This window comes from Medicago truncatula, chromosome 2 (assembly GCF_003473485.1).
Source record: "Medicago truncatula cultivar Jemalong A17 chromosome 2, MtrunA17r5.0-ANR, whole genome shotgun sequence".
Taxonomy (NCBI): Eukaryota; Viridiplantae; Streptophyta; class Magnoliopsida; order Fabales; family Fabaceae; genus Medicago; species Medicago truncatula.
The window spans coordinates 6,355,814-6,378,875 of record NC_053043.1 but is presented as its reverse complement, the minus strand read 5'-3'; the positions used below and the strand labels follow the sequence as shown (position 1 = coordinate 6,378,875).

At 32.0% G+C, this 23,062-nt stretch overlaps 2 protein-coding genes across 2 annotated transcripts; both read right to left on the bottom strand.

Annotated features, from left to right (window-relative positions):
- Positions 1-2,524: 2,524 nt before the first annotated feature.
- On the bottom strand, positions 2,525-4,246 carry LOC11446858 (pentatricopeptide repeat-containing protein At1g26900, mitochondrial). Its single transcript, XM_039830430.1, has one exon. It carries the CDS (start codon positions 4,244-4,246, stop codon positions 2,525-2,527), a length of 1,722 nt encoding a protein of 573 aa, XP_039686364.1.
- A 7,520-nt stretch (positions 4,247-11,766) lies between these two features.
- LOC25486049 (glucan endo-1,3-beta-glucosidase 14) lies at positions 11,767-14,229 on the bottom strand. Its single transcript, XM_013607213.3, has 3 exons — positions 13,974-14,229; positions 12,799-13,862; positions 11,767-12,333 (listed from the first exon to the last, which is right to left on the bottom strand). The coding sequence occupies exons 1-3, from the start codon at positions 14,026-14,028 to the stop codon at positions 12,259-12,261; spliced, it is 1,194 nt and encodes a 397-aa protein (XP_013462667.1). The 5' UTR covers positions 14,029-14,229; the 3' UTR covers positions 11,767-12,258.
- Positions 14,230-23,062: the final 8,833 nt, after the last annotated feature.

The window sequence follows — 23,062 nt, the reverse complement described above, 5'->3', positions numbered from 1 at the left end:
ATGGAAAAATAACTGTTCTTTTGTTGAGGAGGATTGCTATACTTCTCGGCGGAAAAGGATTTTCTCATACTATCGCATGAGAGTTCAATCCAAATCTTAACCCTTGCTAAAGGAGATAGCGGCAAGCATGCCAGTAGCATGTCCCTATGCACTTTTACCGTGGTTTTTGATAAGCTAGCAGTTGGAGAGTTTTGTCCAGAAAAATACTTCCCAAGTGACATTGGCGGGTGAGAAAAAAGCTCTCTTGTGTTTGGTGCCACTTCCGATAACCCAAAATCTTTGATCCAATAATGATTTTTTCCTTCAAAGTTGTGCAAAACATTTGTCGCATTTGATGGTAAATAACATCCCGATTGTGTGTGTAATTGTGTATTGACAAAAGGATGACATTGGCAATTCATATCCATTAAACTCTAACATAATATCAATATTCTAAAAAAAAAGAGTAAACAAGTCATATAAGAGGGGGCAATTTTATGTGTTGGTATGCAAATTGTGTATTTTTCTAGAAAAATATTTTCAAAGTGACTTTGGAGGGTGGGAAAAGAAGATCCCTTGTGTTTCATTCCACCTCTTAGAGCCCAGAATCCTGATCGAAGAATGAATTTTGCCTTCAAAGTTTTGCATAACATTTGTCGCATTATTTAGGTTATACCGTCTTATTAATGGAATCTCATCTCTTTCGACCAAAAAAAAAGACAAAATCAAATAGATTTTAATTACTTAAATGTGAAAGCAATATTTGATGGTAAATAACATCCGTTTTTGTGTGTAACTGTGTATTGACAAAAGTATGACATTTTTACATTGTCAATACATATCCATTAAACTCCAACATTATATCAATATTCCAAAAAAATAAATAATAATAAGTCATATAAGAGGAGCCAGTTTTATGTGTTAAAAAAGAAAGAAAGGCATGAAAACCTTGAAGCAAGCTCTTTGACATACTTACCATCTTGCTCATCGCCAAAAACAGCTAGAAGGAAAATAATAAGCTCCCGAGAAGTCTTACATGCTGAAGAGGAGCTTAAGCCTTGTTCCATGTCCATTATGAGTGCCCTTGAATTGAAGTCAAACTTACGACTTAGCCATACCTGCGCCCGGGTGATATGAGCTTCCTCATTAGGTCGGAATATATTCTGTCTGAGTATTGGCAACGGCTCTAGAATATCAAAGCTTCCTCCTCCTTTTTCTTTTACATGCAATGAAAATAGTTTTGAATAAATATTGTCTTGGGGGCTGAAATTGCAGTCAAATTGATAATTGAAATATAAGACCTTAAGAGATTCTACCAACAAGGAAACAAACAGCAAGAAGAAGAATACATATGAATGAAAAGAACCTTCATTTGAGTCATAAAATAAAAGTTATAAAAGATTAGTCCATCCCAATGCATACACATGGAATAACCTACACATGTTATCTTACTAGAATAAATAGAGAAAATCCCCCTCAATGCAGAACTTCAATAATCTCTATACTGCCTACCCTCAGACCCCAATACTCTCCCTAATCACTCGCTAAACCCTCTCAGCTCTTCCTCTAATTTATAGGTAACAGGCTTTATTTCACTAACTATTTCAACCCCCTACTAACTAGCTAGCAAATTAACTTTACAGGATATATTAGTAATTACTAAAGTAATGCTCCCAAAAAGTAATTACTGGTGTATTACATGCAATCGACCAACTCATCTGAAAACTAGGTAGAAACAAGTGACATTAAAATAAAATACTGGTGGACTGAGCTGAAAGAGGATATATGTTAGCTAACTTTAAGCTTTAATCTTAACTCAACTGAAGTTTCAGTGTGCCTAAGGTATATATGTACAGAACAGAAGAACATGAAACAGTTTTGGAAAATGGAAGGTAGAAACAACTAACAAGTGACATTGAAATAAAATATTTGTTGATCAACGGGAATATGAGGATGTGTACTACTTTTGATTCATTGTTTAAACAACGAACTTCTGAAAATAACATAACTACAACAGAAAAATTATCTATTTCAGTTAATATAGAGTTATAAATCATCAAAATCAAAGACATACCAAGACTTGATTGCTAAAAAAAAAATCAAGCCTCTCAAACTAATAAAGGCAATATTTCTTTCCTGAGCGTCATTGATTGCCTTGAAAACAATGAACTTCCCTGGCTGAACAGAGGATACAATCTCAGTTCAAACTAGCTAGAGCTCCACCATGTAAATAGTATAGGAAGGAATATCTCCTTCACCAGCTTCAACAGCCTCTGCTTGCTTTAGTTTTGATGGCTCATTTTTACCCTCACCAAGTTTCATTGAAAGCTTCAATTAGCACTGTTGCACCACAGTATATTAATTCAATCAAAACTAATTTGAGCAATAAACACCAAAATTGCATGTGCCAAGTTTTCCTCCTACATGTCACCAGAGAAGACTGTCTATGTTCAGACATTTCATACGGAATTTGGGTGCACAGCAGAAACCGCCGCTGTGAGCAACAGAGATAGCACTTCTTCATGAACCTTAAGTGTTCTCATCCCTAGTTATCAATTTCAACTCTGCTGAATCCAGCCTCCTTTACCATACTTTCTCCCTCTGTTTCCGGCACCCTATAATTGTCTAAAGTAACATTTGTTTGCTTCATTTCTTGCATTCTTGTAAGATCTGAGATTCTTCCAGCAGCTGCATAAGTGCCAGAAATGAGGAGGGAATCCGTAGGATGTGGTGTATAAAAGTTGCTTAGCACATCTTTCACACACTCCCCCAATTTAACATCTCCATGGACTCGACAAGCAGAAAGTAGTGTGCGCCATGAAGTAGCATCACCTTTAATTGGCAAGCTCTTGATTAGCTCAAATGCTTCGTGTAGCATTCCAGCTCGACCCAAGAGATCAATAAGACATCCATAATGCTCAACCCACGGTGAAAAGCCGTGTTCCTGAACCATGCGCTTAAAAAATTCAACCCCCTCAGTAACAAGACCTCCATGACTACAAGCAGTTAGAATTGCCAAAAAGGTGATTTCATTTGGTCTAAACCCTTCATTCTCCATCCTATTGAATAGACTTATGGCATTAATTGCCTGCCCATGAATTCCATGACCTGAAATCACGGCTGTCCAAGATTTCACATCTTTATTTTCCATCCTCTCAAATATCTCCATAGCCTCATCTAGAAAGCCACATTTAGCATACACATCAACAAGAGCTGTTCCAAGAATCACATCCAGTTCTAGTTTCTCCTCTTCAATCAAACTAGTAACATATCGAACTCCCTGCATAGATCCGGATGCAGAGTACACCGAAAGCAGCCCGACCAAAGTAGAAGAGTTAGGTTTCACTCCTTCCTGTCTCATGCTCTGTAGTAATGCCACTGCTTCTTCAACCAGGCAACTCCTTGCATAATTTTTTATTAAACAATTCCATAACACGACATCCTTTTCAACAACACCATCAAAAACTTTCCGTGCCAAATAGATACAACCCGTTTTCGCATACATATCAATCAATGCAGTAACAACATTTAAATTACAACAAAATCCAATTTTAATACAGTAACCATGAAGAGATTTCCCCAAAACAAAGCTCCCTATATCACCAGCCGCGGACAAAAGACTCAACGTAGTAGCAACACTAGCTCTAATCCCACTACAACCCCTCTTCAAAAACAAATCAAAAACAAAACTATAATCTGAAACAAGAACACACCCACCCATCAAAATATTCCAAGACACTAAATCATTTCTCTCAGGACATTCATCAAACACCTTACGTGCATCATCAATTCTTCCACAAACACAATAAAATTGCAAAATTGTATTATTCAAATCAACAAAAAACCTATTCCCAGACTTCACAACAATCCCATGAACCCCTCTACCAAACCCAACCTCAAAACTTCTTCCACAAGCTTTCATCACCGCGATGAACGAAAACGGGTCAAGCCCATTTCCACTATTCCTAAGCTTATTAAAAATGGGTAAAGCTTTATTTGAAGAATTACTAACGGAATAGCCTCTAAGCATTGTATTATACATGAAAAGATTAGGGTTTTGAATGCAAGTGAAAATGGTGGAAGCGTAGTTCATGTCGAAAATTGACGCAGCGAGAAGCTTGCTTAGAGTGAAAGGAACGTTGGTGAGTGAAGTTTTGATCATGTAGCAATGAAATTGATGAATTTCGGTGATGGTTTTGCATGATTTTAATGCAAGTGTTAGTTTGTGAAATGCGTTTGATATAGCTTGAAACTGTGTATTAGCCATAATTCGAGTTAGGGATGACCAAAAAGAATATTAATTTGGATTAATCATATATAATTTTTGACAAACAATTAAATATAGTTGGAATTTTTATTTTTATTTTTTTTGTTGAGGAATTATAGTTGGAAGTTAGTTAAGTTCTTCATTGTACAGTTTAGTTTTTTTTAATGAATATTTCATTCGTCCTCAAATCAAATCAGCAAAATAAAGAGAAGACATTTCACTTAATAAGACGATTTTGATGATTAACTATGAAAAGTTGTTCTCTACCAAAGTGTCTACTTAGGTTATCTCCTAACAAAACTTCTCTAAAATTTTGAAGAAGAAAAAACATAAACATTACCACAATTGTTAATTAAGTGATGTATTAGCAAGTAATATGGAGAGCTTATTTTTTTTTTATATAAACAAAATGACAACGGTCACCGTAAATTTACACACATAAGTGGAAAAGCCGATGTTTAAATCCGATCATAGCATCAAGCTCCACAATTCTAACATTTTGTTTCCGATTGAATTATAACTTGTGGTGGAGAGTGACTATAAAGCCTTAATTGACATGATTACTAAGTCCATGGACGATCACACATTACAAACTCTGACATGAAGAATTTACGAATTGGTGAAAACGGATTAGCATGTCAAATTCAATCACGTTTGACGCGAGAGAAATCGTTGTGCATATTGGCTTGAAGAGTACAAATTTAGCCATCCTTCAAAACTTCCATATGCATGAGTTGAAGATTCTATTATTATTTTTTGTGCGCATCGGGTATCTTCTGCATGCAAATGCAAAGATTGGTCCCTTCAGTCAGGTAGGACCGAAATGTGTTAAAAAGTTCACTCTCTCAAGAAATTTAACAGTTTTGCATTCTTAGAGATGGATTCGAACTCAAAACATTTGGTTAAGCTAAAAGAGATCTCTTAACATCTCATTCATATACTCTTGGATGAAGATTCTTAGTCGACAATACTTCTGAGATCTCTAGTAACCTCTTAAGAATGTAATAAAATAAAGATAGATGGTCTATTATTTTGATCTCTGAACGTGTGATGTGTTGTCTTTATAGTTTTTAAATGTATCAAAATTGTAAACATGTCATCAAGTGTCTATTTTGTTGGTTATTTTGGTGCTTGAATATGTCTTTATAGTAGTAACTTTATTCCTCAAATGTGTTTTTAGTTAGTCAATTTAATATATAAAATTTCAAACAAAAGACCACCGAAGATGTATTTGAAATTTTGATACTTTCAAAAACGAGAATGGACACGCCTCACACATTCATATTAAAACGATAAACAATAAACATATGTTAAAAAATGTCTCTATTTAATTTACAATCATGCAATTCACTAGATTCACTGGAATTTACAATCATGCATTTAGTGTAGCAACAATGATTCTAACGAAAAACAATCTCTTGAAGAAAAGAAAGAAAAGAAACAGGAATGTGATCTTGATCTTGCAATGGTGACATGATATTGTTGTAGAAACATTTTGGATGTGAACATGGCTAAATTGAATAGATACAGTATAGCGTATGTTGAAATGTGCAATTCAATAAAGAAAGATTTGTGTGTGATGTTTGTGTGCAGATGATAAGTTCAAAAAGGATCCAGTCAACCATGTTTGTTTGAAAGAAACTAAGAGGAGAAACATTGCCTAATAGATTAGGTAGACATTAACAATGATCGTACAATCTCTCAAATCATGAATAATGGATTCATCCTAGTTAGTTACCCAAAGGACATGTACCTAAATAAGAAAATTGGATTTTCTGCAGTCCCCCCTCTCTGGACCTCTGCAACACAAATTAGATTCATAAACTGACAATTCACCTGAGTGTTCTAATCGGGACCAGCAATTGCTAAAGGATCAGTAGCAAATCTGTTCGGTGTTCCTAACAAAGGTAAATTTGCTTAAAATGCATGTATCTTTTCTGCTCAATCCAAATAATAGAGTGGATATTCAATTTGATCCCTTACAATTTTCTTTTGGTTCGATTTAGTCTCTTACAAAAATAAACAAATGAAATGAGTCAGGTTAGATTCATTTGTCCGCATAGCTAAGGCCGGCTCCGTGCAAATTCAACAAGGCCCCTTGCACATGTCCTCAAACTTAGAGCGACTTCAAAATTTTAAATAAAATAAAATAAAACTTGTACCTACGGCTAAAATCTGCCACTAAATAATCTTTTTCCTATAGGTAAGAGTATGAAAGACATCATTTTCGTTGTCAATTATGCATTGTTCAAAGATAAATGTCATTTATCTGTAGGTAAAAGTCATATTTAAACCATTACTCATATATTTAACTATAATTTAGTTGTCTCTTACTATAAGTGGTGCTAGTTTTTTTTTTACCAATTCTTTCCAAATTGCGGGGGACGGCCTTGCGCATAGCCTACAGTTGTTGGTTAAAGCTTAAAAATTTTACAATCCAATAACAAGTGGATTAATCTATGATAGATATTTAACAAGTGTACTAAATTATATCGAAGTAATAATATTTCAAGATCGTATCCACATACACCGCTTAATTTCTACTCAACAAAATAGTCATTATTATGGATGTCATAAAAATTTGGGGGTGCACATCGCAAATAATTTGGTTTTACAATTGTAAAATAAATAAACTTGTAAAAAGTGTTGTGAAAATAATAGAAGAATAGGATCACGTCTTTCGATTCCTCTGGTTAATATTGTTTGGTTAACAACACCTAAATTAGATAAATGTTTTTCTAGTTTTATGATGGTTAACACAAAATTAACTCTGATAATTCCCTTGAGTCAGAGTTCTCTACTCATAGTACAACCCCTAATTTCTTAGGTGAATTCGTACTCTTCGAAGGTTTTAAAAACGTTAATCTAATATCACAACCTAACCATCATCTATTCCAAGATTGATATGTTTGGTTGAACTATTCACTTAGATCTAAGTTGAAAGTTATGGTCAATAGTCATTCATACCCTGAAATCATTTTACATGTGATCAAGATATAAAAAGCATTAGGCACAAATTGAATTGGATAAAATTATATTGACATTCATATAAAATAGAGTTTCACAACCTACAGGATTCAAACAGATTTACATCACATTCATCTCTAGACATAATCCCTAGGAATTTAGCTACTCATAATAGGAATTACAAATATCAAATTCAAATGAAGCATACTAACATACTGTTGTAAATTGTTGTTTTTCGGGTTCAGAAGCGTACCTTTTTAATAAAGTCGAAATCACCACCGAAGATATTACCATGTTGAGTCTTCTTGAAGTCCTACCGGGTTGAGTCACGACCAGGTCGCTTTCTTTAAGACAAATCACGGCACTACCCGAAATTGTGCAAGGTAGACTAACAACCGTGTGCCTCCAGGATAAAACAACCTAGTTCACCTGTTCGATTAAATACTGCACCGTATATGATCGTTCGAGAAATAACACCCTCTAATATGATACTAAGACCACTCTTTAATACTGAAACCAATATGGTATTGTTACCATTCTATTATGTTGTTGAGACCACTCAAATATGATGTTACCACCATTCTAATTTTAACTTCTCCAACTATGATAATATGACCACTCATATATGATATTGCTACCATTCTAACATTCAACTTCTCCAAGAATTGAAGAAGAATATATATTTAAGATCATCTTTATTATACTGAAAAAGGGACCATGATCTTAAAATATTATTTATTCTAAAGAGACATAAATAATTGAAGGGACTATGCTCTTAAGACCATTCTTATTTCCGAAAGGATAATAAACCGACGATGGACTATGGTCTTAAGAACACTCTTAATTCCGAAGGGACATAAAGGAGTAGAAAAAAGGAGAAGGATTTGTCAACACAAGTCGAAGGAGGGAGAAGAGAGGAAAAGCACATGAAGCATCAACTGTGAATTTCTGTGTATAGAAAGAACTGTGTGAGCTCTCTATTTTAGAGAAAGTTGACAACTAATAAGTGATAAACTTTGGGAGCAAGCAATTCTCATATTAGATCTAGTACAAAAGTATCTCAAATTGAGTCTCAAAATATATCATATTGAGTACAAAATATATTATTCAATACAGAAATATATTATCGAGTATCAAAATATATTTCAGATCATGTACTAAAATATTTTAGATTGCGTTCCAAAATATTCTAGATTGCGTTCCAAAATATTTTCAGTAAAACTTGGGAACTAAGAAAACACTTTCTAATAATGTTAAATTAATTATTTAATTTATCATTTCCAAATAATAAAATATATATCAATATATATTTTTTCTTTAGTGCTTACTTTGTTCACATAATTATGTAACCCCATTAATTAGAGGTACACCCCCACTATATAAACACTACTAATGTGTGATCCATCCGATGTGGGTCTTCCACTTTTTTCAATTCACACTACACTAGTTCTACCCATTGTGGGAATTTGTGTTTAGTCAATTACTCAATTTCCACATATGTTCCAACACATACATAGAACTGACTATTGGTTTGGAGAGAAGCCACCTCTTCGGTGCTCTGCTCTCAAATTCATGCTTCAAATCTCTAAAATTTCTAACCCTCTCACACAATACAAGTTAAGCTTTTATAGGCAAAGTTCTGAGTGCCTCAAATCGTGTCACGATGATAAAAATCCTGACAAAATGCCTTCATTATTTCAAACTTCCATTTTGGTACTCCTCTAAATCGTGTCACGATTTTCTCGCTGTAGCAAATCCCAAATTCTGATAAAAAATCATGTCACGATGCCAAAATCGTGACATGGTGTTGTTAACTACTTTGCCAAGTAAAATTCCAGATTTCTTCACTTTCAAGGCTAGTATACTAATTGCCAAAGTTCTATGCAACCAATGAAGAACTTAATGGTATATGGAAAAAATACTCTAGTAAATATGGAGTTTGAAATGAATTTATAAAGAGTGTTTTTTCTCACCTTAAAAATCAATTTTATAAAAATGGGTTAGACTCAGTATAAAAATATAATATGATATCATAGTCTATGATCAAGTCATCCACCATTAATATCTAAGAGGTGTTCGCGGGTTCAAGAGACTCATTCAAGTTCAACCCATGACTCAAACCATTCAATGCATATTTTATAAGAATGAGTAGACTATATAAAACTAATGACTCATGTATACATGAGATTTTTTTTTGTTTTGTTTTAGTGTCACTAATTAAACTCAAGAACTAGTGTTTTCATGCTCATGCGACTTCAACATCAGTCGGTAGAAATAGTCAAAGTAATCATGGTCAAAAGGGAAAACAACAGTGAAGGTATTATATGAGATGCTAAAAACATGTTTGCACATTTTCGATAAGGAAGAGGACTGGTAAATGTTTCCACAACATCAATATCTTTTCAATAGAAGTTTTGAAAGCTACTAAACAATTCAAGTTTCTAAATGATTGTGACAAAATTCACTACCATTGCTCCCTAAACATTAAGCATGGTCATGTTAAAATTCTATTCTACAGTGTTACAGATTAATCTAGAGCTATGTATTCAACAGCTCAACAATGACAAATAATAGAAAACATATCTTGAACATACAAAATAGACAAAATAACCTGTCACACTATTCAATATAATTGAGCAAATGATTCGAAGGCTTAGCAGCTTAGCCAATCAGAAAAAATGAGATTTGGTTTGTGTACTATCGCAATCTCCTGATTGCACATAATCAGCAATACATTAATGGTCATTCTATCATGATCAAACAATATATATTTCAATCTTTGGTTTTAAATTTTATTAAATCAAAATCTAAACATTTTAATCTTAATCGAGCGGCCACTGATGTGACGACTATAGAGAATCTAATTTCAACAAAAAAAAAATATAAGGATTGTATTTTTATTTTTTTTCAAGGTCTATTATAGATAAGCAACATCACATGCTAAGGTTATATGATATGGGACCCTTAGTTGAGATACGTCCTATTATCCTTTAATCAAATCACTAAATGACAAAATAATGCCAAATCACTTGTCTGCGGGAACTAGTTTCAAATCAAAAAGGCTTTAACACAAATATTCTTGGTGGGATTTGTTTGAAAATTCTCTTAGAATTTTTATTTTTATGTGCCTAAAGAAAATAAGAAATTATTATTTTTGAAGGTCGGCTTTAGAATTTGAGGGGTTCATGTGCACCACGTTAACTGATGTCAAAGAACTAGACCAATCAACATCACTTTTTGATATGGCTGAGGTTTACTTGTCCCCTCTTTAGTACAGAAGGGAAATACAAGATTAATAAAAAAGATAAGAAAAAAATTCAAATAATTAAACCATTGATGATAAAGGAAACTTTGGAAAAGGGATGGAAATGACCCTATGCTAATTATTGGTTATTTAGCAAAGGGAATAATAAAGTTGGACCGCCCCATTGTCCTCATGAGAACAGAAATTAGAACCAAACAAAGCCTATATATGTATTAAAGTTATATTGTAATTACTTCATTTTCTAAAATTAAAGTTATACGTAAATAGTCCATGTGTTTCAATTAAAGTTGAATGTTCGCGTAATGTAAGTTCAATTTTGATTCAAATAATTATCGATCAGACTTTGCTTGTTTTATGAAATATTAATTGATTAGTGCATGAATTACTACTTTTTTAGAAGTTAGTTAGAATTTGTTAATAAATAGGTCGTTAGTATGTTGATTTGGTTGTTAGTTTATCAATTTCCTACTAGTTTTATATATAGAACATTCAACGTCCTCACTTACCATTTTTTATCAATCAATATGAGTTCTAAGAAATTTTTCTCTTTATCAAGTTCTCCTGCTTATCTTTCCTATGAGATAAGTCTCCATTTCTTTGTAACGAGAGAAATAGGATGCAAAATGAAAAATTATTAGAGATGCCAAAGTTTACAAAAAGTGGACAAAAGAGAGAAGTAGATTAATCTTGTGACATATTATTAGAACTTTAAAAAGTGAGTTTTTGAAAAATGTACCCTAAAAATTAATCTTGGACATATTATAATAGTAACAGTCGTGGATTCCACCTTCAAAAAATGGAGAGCATTCCTTAACATACAATAAGGTGATGTATATTAAATCCACATAGATGACTAATCTCAATACTTTATGATGCACATGGAAGATAAGGCTGGTCCTCTAGTAGTAACTCCTTTTTCTTCTTTACATCAATGAGATTAAAAATTAGGAAATTTTTGCTTTTCCTTACGTCAAACTTTGTCTAAAATCATCAAAAGTAAGAATTGGAAACATATCAACCATTCAATTTTAATATTGTTGATCTTTTCACTTGTTATTTTAAGGATCCTGCATAGTTAACCTGATTCGTATGTTAAGAGAAAGCCAGTAAATTTATTATTTTAAGGATCCTATGTAATCAGCTCGATTTGTGAGTTAACAAGACAACCAATAAATTTTAAAAATGAGGTCCAAGTTTGGAACCTTAAAACCTAAATATGTTAACTTACTAATATTTTTCTATAAAACTTGTTATTTTAAGGAACATAGTCATGCCGGATGCAAGATAAAAACAAAAGTGAAATTAAATTCACATAATTAACAATATACAACAATATAATTGGCAATTGATAATAATTAAATAAAATAAAACTAAAGTTTATGCTCTTGCAACATCTTGCATTGAAAGAATGAGATGGCTTTTGTCCCCTATCTACCTAAATAAGTTCAGTTTTGTGTCACCACCACATGCTAATAGTTAGAATGTGACATAATGGTAGGGTAAGTGCCACTTGACTAAGACATTGGGTAATCTTCCATTCTTCCCATTTAATTCTTTTCTCTGTGTGCCATACTGCTGATTTTGTTGCCCAAGTGTTTGGAAAGTGTGTTGGTCCTATTTTCTGCAAAATAGGGTTACCTTTAAATCATGTTCATTTTTGAGATTCTGAAAGTGCCTTTGTGTTCAACTAGGTATCTTTTTTGGCCACTTTGAAAGAAGTAAAATTCCAATATGTACTTAATGTATAGACATGAATCCCACAATAAAGGAAGGTCTTCCTTCACACATAAAGGATTGAAACCAACACATATACAAACATCCAATATACCAAGTTTTGGTATCCCTTTGGTGCTACCTGTTTCACATAAAATTGAATTAATTAATATAAAGAAAGAATGAAAAAGATCATAGAATATAATTAGATTTCAATTGGTCAATATGTAGTAACATCTGTCTCTTAAAAAAATTATAATAATTTGCTAACATATGTATTTTTTCTTTATTTATTTGATAATTAAGGAGTATGATTAGTTAATTATAAATGGGTCGGGCCCATTATGATTTATGGATCTTACCCTTTTAAACAGCTGTGCATATAGTGATTAGAAAAAACTATGTACATGCATGCATGTTTCCTTGGATAACATAGCGATGAATGTAATACTTAACCAACTATTTATAGTGGACAATATTAGTTAGTTAATAACTAGTTAAACTTTATGATTCATAATTTAAATAAATCAAAAAAATTATAACTTATAGTTCATAACTCTTCATACAAATTGTTTAAAAATTCTTATGCCAGTGGTGATGCATTTACCTTAATCTTAGTAGAAGAGGAGGCAATAGAAAATGAACCGGAAGCAGATGGTGACGACGACGACGATGATGATGGAGAAGTGGTTGCAAGAGTAGAAATTCCCACATTATAAGTCATAGATTCATCAGGTCTAAAAAGACCATAATTTCTTTCTGAGGTTGGTCCAGGTTTCAAATCTTCATTAAACAATGCAAACAAGTAAACTTCCAACCTCATTCTAGGATTCAAAGGTGTCCCTTGATTCGCCATTTGTCTCTTCAACAAGTTTCTATTATAAGTTGCAGCATTTTGCGGAGAAGCACCAACCTCATTCGGGTCGCCTCTAGAAGGCCAACCCGTCTCGGATACCCTAACTTCAATCCCTTTAAATCCCATTTTAGCTATGGAAAATGATACAGCATCAGCCATAGCATAAAGCATGTTATCATAATGTAGATTTGTGGTAGGATCAACCATTCCTTGACTAGGATTAAATAAAACATAGTCCAAAGGAATTGAATCTGGATCATCTTTATATGCAAAGTAAGGGTAAGCATTGATCCAAAAAGGTGCTTTTGTTGTTTGCAAGAAGTTCAAAAATTGGTACATCATGCTAGAGATTTCGCCTTTGAAACTACCGGCTGAAGGAGGGTACGAAGTTTCCAACACTGCTAAAGAACTTGGTGTAGAAACCCAAATGTTTGCATAGCCTAATTTAGCTAAAGCATTGTAGATATTAATCACCGCCGGAACAAGATGTTGAAGAAGAGTTGTATCATCGTCGGTGAAAACTTCGTTACCTACTTGAATTCCGGTGATTTTTGTGTTAGGTAGGTACGGTATGATGCGGCTGTTCACCCATTGAAGTGCTTGTTGTGGATCATCTAATTGGTTTAATATTTCATTTTCAACCGTCACAATTACTTCAATATTTGATTTTGAAAATGTACTTAGAATTTGAGGATTTGTGTCATAGATTCTTGTTTTTGTGAGGTTGAGAGTGCTTAATAGTACAAGAACTTTTTCAGGTTGTGGCAAATTGTTAGCAACTTGACCATAGTTGATCCCAAAACAGTATCCAATATCTATATAATTTCAAATTAATCAATGAATTAGTACTAAATATTGTACAAGTTATAGTAATTCTTAGAGTTAAAAATTTAAGGAAAAAATAAAAACAGGACAAAACAGCATACCTGCATGGAGAGAAAATGCTAGAAAAATAAACATTGTTGTGATGAATATTGTCATTGTGAGGAAGGAAGAGAAAAGATTCTAGGATACCAAAATGGAAGGGAATATATAGATATAGATATAGAGGTATTGTTGAAAGGATTAGAATTCCTTTCTTTTCTTGTTTGAATTAATATTTTTGGAGGCAGAGAGGTAAATGAAATAAGAGGATTTGTGTTTGGTTCCTTAGCTTGCCTTAGGAGTATTGTATTTTTTTTTTCAATTGGTTTGGTTTTCTTATATTTATACACACATAATTGGATTCTTTTGGACTAGGTTGTCTCTTTCCAACCCACGTCAACTTCCAATTATCCTTTTGACCTCAATACCCTTTAGCCACTTTCTTCATACAAAAGCAAAGAGAAATCCTTAAAATTTATTTGTTGAATATTAGAGCCTTTATTGCAAGTCATTGATTGCATGATCTCAAAATTTAAGGTAAGATTAAATTTTAGTCCACCTTAATCATGGGAGATTCCATATTACATTCTCTCTTTTCTTTCTAAAATGTTTTCTTAATTATATTATTATACTCGTAAGTTACTCATATTATTCATTGATTTTGTTAATAACACTTAAAAATTGATTTTCAATATGTGGGCCAACCACATATGTTTTATTCACAAGATTCAAATTCTAGATCTATTTATAGAACTCGGGTCAATTTCTTATACATAGGATTTATAGGGTCATGCACAATAACGTCATGACTTCTAGGTCTATGAATATTGTATTTATAAGAATTGATTTTGTCATGCAAAAATATCTAACAATGCAGTTTATTGCGTGTTTGCCTTCTATTAATCTCTAATTAATTCTTGATATATATGTTGTCTATATCGGGACACTTAAGAGTATTCCATTTGGACCAACACAATTGTATGATTAAAACTTAAAACTAAAAGGCTATGTTGTAGCTCTGCTGGAACTCAAACTTTTTGACTTGGAGATGCTTTCCATAATATACAAAAAAATGAGCTATTTTATTTTATGATACATAGGTCCTTCTATTCGTGGTAAACATTCACTTAATCCACGTAAAATGTATCTTTTCAACAAAAGCACCATCTCTTACTTATAGGATCTCTACTAAAATTTCATTCCTCCCTACTTTCAGAATTTAAGCAAGCTCACGTATTAGTTAATTACCTATAAAAACGAATCACTAGTATGTTTTTAGCTATAAAATATTCATTGCTTTAGTAAAGTACTAAAAATATGTAGCACGATGAAGCGCACACACTCCTCAGATTAGACATGTTTTGGTGTCGGATACGTGCAGTGTCCGACACGACATTGAACATATAATTATACTAAAATATATAATTTTTTTAAATTATTAGCGGTGCCGACGTGCCAGTGTTCGTGTCGTGTCTGTATTCGTGCTTCATAGACCACGACTAATCAACTTAAATATTGATTAGTGATTTAGCAACTAAATTATAAATTTTCTTGTTCAAAAATGTTCTAGATTCTTCACAATATCTTGACGGTTGTAGAACAGCCACTTTGTTAGCAATTATCATTTGATTGAGAATCACACTGTAGCTTCTTATTTCTAATTTCATATCAAAGAATCCAACAAAAGGCAACATTGGATTATCAAAATGCATATATTGGAAAAAGAAAAAAAAAATGAGTATAATTAATTAAGAAAATGAATAGTATATAATTGTCACCGACATTAGCAATTGAATGATGAGAAACTGCTAAAGCATTGGAGATCAGAATATTCATGCAATGTTTTTCTGATTTGTATCTAGCTAATTATTCATCAATCAACGAGATGCTGAAAGATTACAAATCTAGGGATACATACGCATCCAGTTTGGAAAGTTCAAACACGAGCAAAATCACTTATTAAAGAAAAACACTAACAAAATCTTATTTTACAACTAATAGATACAAATGGAGAGATTTAGGGGGTGTATTGGATTGAGATTTCAAAGGATTTTAAAAAACTTTTTTGTTTTATAAAAGTTTTGTGATATTCAATAGATTTTTAAGGAATGTAAAACATTCTTGTGGTATTCAATTAGGATTTTCAAGATTTTTTAATGAATCCAATGAAATCCAGTGGTATTCAATTGAGATTTTGCATAACTTAAAAATTGTCTGCTAGTATTCAAAACTCTACGGATTTTAATGGATTGTTGTGAGTAATGGATTTTGTGAGATTGTTTAGTGTAAAATGTACCTACTAACAATCTCACACCTAGCCTTGAGACTTTTTTGTCTCCCACACATAGCCTTGAGATTTTGTAATACTCTTCCATTTTATTTTATTTTACGTTTATTCCAAATTCTTTTCTGTTCTACTGTAACAATGGCAGGTTATATATTTTGTTTGGCAAACTTATTATCGAAATCATCATGCCTCGAACGTACTGTATAATCTTGTGGTTAACTTACCATCTACCTATATGTCAAATTATTATAAAAATCACAACTTTACGTTCTTTGGTATTATAATAATTTTTCTACTTGCATTTTTCTACATGTAACATGCATTTTTCAATCAAATTATTATAATCAATAAACTAACATAACTTATTTTTAGGTCTATTTATTTTGATATCATATGTCCAGAATTTTTAAGATCAATTAACCTGCTAGTAGTATATTATCTAATAGTCTTTTTTTTGAAGAAATATTACACTCATTGATTCAATGTTTTTTTTCGGTTGATTTATAATTGTACTTTTGTTTTTGAGATTTTTTGGTCTGTACTGTATCTTTAAATTTATTGACCCTTTTAAAATCCATTAAAATCCTTTAAAATCTATAACATAAATCCAATAAAATCTTGCAAAGAATCTTGATTGTAAAAAGTCTTTTAAAAAAAGTTTTTTAAAATCCCACAAAATCAATACAATCCAACAAAGTCTTTTAAAATCTTTAAAAAAATTTCTATCAAAACAGTCTTTTAAAATCTCAATCCAATCCACCCCTTAGAATGATTTGAAAAGTTGAATTACTCTAGACTTTATGTTTCATTATTTGTATTGTATAGAATGATTTTTAATAACATGGCAAAACTTATTTTGTATTCACTATTTGTGTCTCTATCGGCAATGATGTTTTCATTGTTTTTAACGTCCTTCCGTTACGATTGATGTGCTGTGGTGTTTTTACAAATACTCTCGATTTCTACGTTGTAATCAATATCATTTGTTTATTTACCGTGTGTGTGTGTGTGTATGTTGAGGTTTATTGAACATGTGAAAAGCTTACGATATTGGCTATGATTATTCTTTGTTGGCCACTCAAATTGTCTTCATCAATCAATACTTTATGAAGTTTCCGAGGATAATATGTTGGTCAACAAGGGACCTTCGCGTGCGGGTAAAGATCCTCTCCATTTATAACTTCTTCTATTTGTTGCAATTTGGAGAGAGATAGACAAAAAAAAAAATAAGTTATGGGTCCTATCACTAAGTGGATCCCACCATCATTATTTTCTATGTGTTTATCTCTCTCTAAATTGCAACCAATGAAAAAAGTTATAAATGGAGAGGATCTTGACCCCCTTCGTGCGTATAGTCTTGAGGATCAATAAGAGATGTTTATATTGGTCTGAGACTGACGTTGATTTATGAACGCTTCATTCTTAGGAAATAGCTATTAATGCGAACCGAAACTAGGATTATCTCATGCTAAATAGCGTTAATTGATGTTTTAGATAACATGAGTTCATCTAAGAAATTAGGGCTCAATGTTAGATAAATGAGATTATTAAGAAATTGATCTTGAACTACTTTTCTAATTCAACGTTTTCATAAGAAACTCAATTGCTGCAAATAGAGAATTCAATAGTCAAATAAGGATTCGAAGTCTTGGTCGTTTTTAATCATAATCAATTTAATGCAATTTTATTTTCAAGTTCTAAACCAAATTTAAATAGAAATCAATTTCTCTCTATTTAGTATTTATTGCCTAAGTAAACAAATTTTTCTTTGGTCTAAATTAATTACAATCTTTGTGGATAGTAACTTTTTACTACTTGCGTGACTTTTGGTAGACTTACCAAATAAATATCAAAAGAATATAAAGTTCTTTCTTCTTCTTCTCCTTTTTTTACGAAAAGGATATGCTCTTCTTAATTGTTCAAGACAATTTCCTTTATTCGTAAATTTGTCAACTTCATCATTAGTAGGTTGTTAAATTTATAGTACTTGAGTAATAGAGTTGTTATGATTGTTGAACCATTGTGAGATGTTGAAAGAGTTGTTGTCGTTGCATTGTAGGAAGAAAAGAAAAAAAAAACCTAATATAAGGTACTCATTTACACCCTCTCTTGTACAAATTTTGATTGTTTCAAAATTGATCCTTATGGACAATTAGCTTTGACGCTAAAAATTCTAGTACAATAAATGATATTTAATGAAGCCTTTTATATAGGGAATTAATGAAGCATCTTCATAATTGTGATTCTTTTAGTGGTAAATGATGTCATTTTGACGTAAATGCATTTAATATCAAATGTGAGTAAGAGTCTCATATTAGATAAAAGAGTAGATGTTGAACATTATATGACGAGAGACTCGTATATATACATAATGACTTGATATTTTGAATTAAGATGTGGTTTCCAATTCACTTGTGTGATTGAACCTCGAATTCTCTTTATAATCCAAATATGTTATCAGAGTTTGGTTCGATCAACTACTTTTATCTAAAATTTTCTAACAATGATGGTCAAACAGCATGTCCCATTGATAGAGTAACAACAGTGGTGCAAATGTATATGGATGAAAAAAATTCTTTTAGAAGGAGAGCATACACAAACGTCATCATCAAAATATCAAGGCCATTGTTTATGAACAAACTTGATTTTAACAAAACAAATAGAAAATTGGTCCCAAAATAACTACCGCTACTAACCTAGAAGGAATAAAAACCTAATTATCTTATCTTATCTTATATATCTCTATAAACAAGTTAGCCTAAATTGATGTTTACCGTACACATAAAACAATTCCTTATCCACCAGCAAAGACTGCTTCTTCTTGCTGTTTTATTTTGCCAAATTTACCAACCAAAGGCTGCTTTTAATTTGGTACATGTGCTTCTCTGGCCAACACGATGATCTAAATGTTCACACCTAAAGGAGGGTGAAATTTCTGAGTTACGTTGTACTTTTTTTTGGGCATGAGATTTGTCATGTACGTAGGAGCTTTATTACATTAAAAATATACATTATATTATTATGGTATTTGAACAGTACAACTTATACAAGCAAACCAAATTGGTGTGTATGTATACAATGATTGAACTATTTGAGCCATTCATAAATTTAAGAAAGCAAAAATACTTGGTCTTAATCATTACGTCATCCCATAGATAAACTAACTTTCAAGAAATTGAGTGGATAAGGGAAACGAAATTGATGAGATGTAGGTGTTCTTATCTTATAATCTCTGCTTCTTTTTATTTTTTTCGTTATTATAATATCTGCTTTTGTTCAAGTGCTAGCTCTTGTGTTGTACACATTATAAATGGGAAGGAAGCCCCGAACAAAGAAACGTATATTTGTTTTAAGACTTGCCCCTTAAGCTTATGTTTTAGCAAATAAACAAAGTTATTAGTGGAATCTTTAGTCTCAATTTTCCGCCGTTATTTCAATTGTTTATATCTGTTTTTTAAAGAAAAAATTGTGAAGCAATAAATTATTAAATGACACTAATAATCATTTTAAAGTTGTTCTAATAAACATTTGAACCCACGCCCCCACCCAAAAAATACCCTATATTATCATATATGCCCTATATCTATTGATTATTTATTTTTTTGACAAAACCCTATATCTATTGATGAATATTAAAAAAAGAAGTCATCGTGAACAGTTGAGTTGACAAAAACAATGCATAATATACACAAAGTTTAGGGTTCACCACCAAAAAAGAATATTAATAAAAGAAAACCAAAATCTCGCTTCAAAATTTAAAAAAGGAAAACCAAAATCTCGCTTCAAAAAGAATGCTAAAAATAAACTTATCCACGTCAATGTTCTGCTTTGACACAAAACCTGCATAAAAAGTAATTAAAGTTTATAGAAGTCTTTAAATGACTGTTAAAGAAGATTTAGAACCTACTAGTAGTCCATATAGTATTAATCATGATCTATGAGTCTTTGTAACTAACGAAAAAGGTTGAAGTCAATCACGTTGGATCTCTAACACAGGATTATTAATACATTAATTTTACTAATCCATTTGCAGAAAATTTGGACTAATGTTGACAATGATTAATTAACATTACTTTCACTAAATCGGTAATGAATGACATATACCTTCCAGAAAACTTTGAGCTGAAAAGCAATGGTGTACATGTATTATGTATATTATGAGTTGGACTGTAGTACATTTTATATGGTTGAAATGTCTTAATTTGTTAAATCTGAACTGAAATGTCTTAATATGCATGTGTCATTGCTTAAAAAACTTGTCTGGTCGGCATGTTATTTAACCTTTTCTGAGTTTATCCACAGATTTCAAATTTCCAATGCTTTAAGGTCATAGTCATAGATCCTCCATCATGTTTTTTATATATGAAATGAGTGAATTCTTTATGGCCAAATATATATAAGGTGGTCAAAATATTAATGCAATTGAACCAAGTGTTGATGCTCTCTTCCATTAAAAATTTATTTGGATTAGACAATCTTCCTAACAAAAAGTTACATGTCTCCTTGAGTGATTGCAATAAGGTTGATTGTATGTGGTTGTAGATTATCTCAATCCATTTACTACTATTCCATGCAAATAAAATGATACAGTAAACTAATAGAGACATATATTTTTTTTGTTTGAAAGATAATAGAGACATAATAATTAAGACTCAAACAGGTATAAATTATTATTCTCTTTGTACTGCTCATGTGTGGTGCCATTATATTATTATCTGATGTTCTACGTCTGTTCATTAATTAGTTTAAGAAACAAAAAGTGTAACAAGGGAGGGAGGGAGGTAAGTTCTTATTAAATGGGTTGTGCGATTGTGTATTTTGAGAAATGCTTAACTAAGAAGAAAAACATAAGATAATATATAAAGAAATTTTACACAATCAATTAACATAATGTACCGACAAAACGGGCTCTACCCGACCCGCTTCGGGTTGATATTAGGTTAAATTAAAGTTTTATCAAAACAAACTAAAAATCCTATTTTTCTCAAGAAAGGTTTTTGTACACGTACGTTGAAAGTTTGGTGGACCAGCCTATTATATAATAATTTAAATTTAGAAAATTATATTTATTTTTTTACAAATTACTCTATAGATTTACTTGCAAATATTATCCACATCTCCAACAAGTTTCCTACAAATGTGATCTGGCACATTATACTATTATATAAAATTTTAAACAATTATAGATTTTAAATTGTTCAAAACAACTTTTAAATTCTCCAACATCTCAAACCTCGAATATTTTAGGGTTTTATTTAGTTATACGGACTACCCACAATCTATGTGGGCTAGCCTAAATTCAAAACAGATTCAACGAAGCAAGCTAAAAGAAACAAAAATTACTCTAAACAAAATTTTAAGATCCAAACCTAGGGTTGGGAATAGGCCAGGCTGACCTACAGGGGCCTACGGCCTGGCCTATTTTGACCTGGCCTGGCCTGACCTGTTTAGTAGATAGGCTTAGGCTTAGGCTTTTTAAAAAGTCTGTTTAGTTAAATAGGTCAGGCTTAGGCTTCCAAAAAAACCTGTTAAGCCTAATAGGCCGGCCTATTAATACTTATTTATTAAAAATTATTTTTATATTAAAATAATTGCATACATTAAAAATATAAACATCTTTTTCTCTATCTATTAGTCCCTAAATAGATTTTGTTGTTACAGGCTTTTAAGTAGGCTTTAATCTAGTTAAAATTTACTTGTAGTTAAATAGACATTTAAGTAGGCTTTAAGGCATGTTTAGCTTATTTAGTAGGTCAAATGAACTATTTGATGGTCTTAATATAAAGTAGGCCTGTAAGTAGGCTTTCAGGTCAGTCCAGACTTTTAAATAGGTCAGGCCAGGCCAAGAAAAACGGCCTATAATTGGCCACAGGCCAGGCTCAGGCTTGTAAATTTTTTCGTAGGCCAGGCTCAGGCTTGTAAATTTTTTCGTAGGCCAGACTCAAGCCTATCAAAGTCTGGCCTGGCCTGACCTATTCCCACCCCTATCCAAACCTATATACTCTTTCGGACTTTGGTGGACTTTTGCCCATTTTCCCATCCTAATTTAATATGGTGTATTATTACAATTATATAAAAAAAAAAAAAATCATATAGTTATTGAACTTATAAAATCTTATATGTAAGGTTTTAGCATATAGTGAAAAAAGTTTGATTTTGTAACCTAAGAGACAGCCAAAGTTTAAAATAGTCATTAGTGTTACATTAATTTCCTTCCACTAATTTTTTTAAAATTAAAATCCATAGCTAGCTAATTTTGTCTTGTCTATTGGATGCTGTATAGATTTCCAATTTACACAACCACTTTTTTTTGTTATCAGCTAGCTGTATATGTGAATAATCTCAGAGATGATGTGCAGATAAATATGTTTAGGTGTTGAACAGCTAGCATGTAATTTTGAGTTCACTGTTGATCGGGAAAAGGCGAGTAAGCAACACTTGTGTTGAAGCTTTTCACTTTGGCTAGCAAACTTTATGGATATATGGCATCACCCCGAGCCTTGCATGTGATTCCACGGCTAAAAGGGATAGAAAAAAAAAAAGCTTACGTTCATAAAGATTATCACTTGAAAAGAAAAAAGTGTCTAGTAATATTGTCCTTTTCCGTGTGCAATTTGATTAAATATATTTTGAAGAGAGAAATGCCCCAACTTTTAATCGGGCCCTTTGTGTTCAAAATATTGAGTGTTTTCTACAGGTGAGCAATTAAATATGATTGTTCAACAAGTATCTTAAAAGAATTATGCTCTTCTCCCAACTTGTTTTGATCATTTTTAACTAAACTTTTGAAAATATTCATGTGTGAATTAATTCACGTTAGTGTTAATTCTGCGTGACTTAACTCACGTTAGTGTTAATCTCTGC

Coding starts and splice junctions, on each gene's coding strand:
- LOC25486049 (XM_013607213.3), bottom strand. CDS start 14,028: ATGACAATATTCATCACAACAATGTTTATTTTTCTAGCATTTTCTCTC. Junction 13,863..13,973: donor AGCATTTTCTCTCCATGCAG/GTATGCTGTTTT, acceptor GAAATTATATAG/ATATTGGATACTGTTTTGGG. Junction 12,334..12,798: donor CCTCTTCTACTAAGATTAAG/GTAAATGCATCA, acceptor TATGTGAAACAG/GTAGCACCAAAGGGATACCA.
- LOC11446858 (XM_039830430.1), bottom strand. CDS start 4,246: ATGGCTAATACACAGTTTCAAGCTATATCAAACGCATTTCACAAACTA.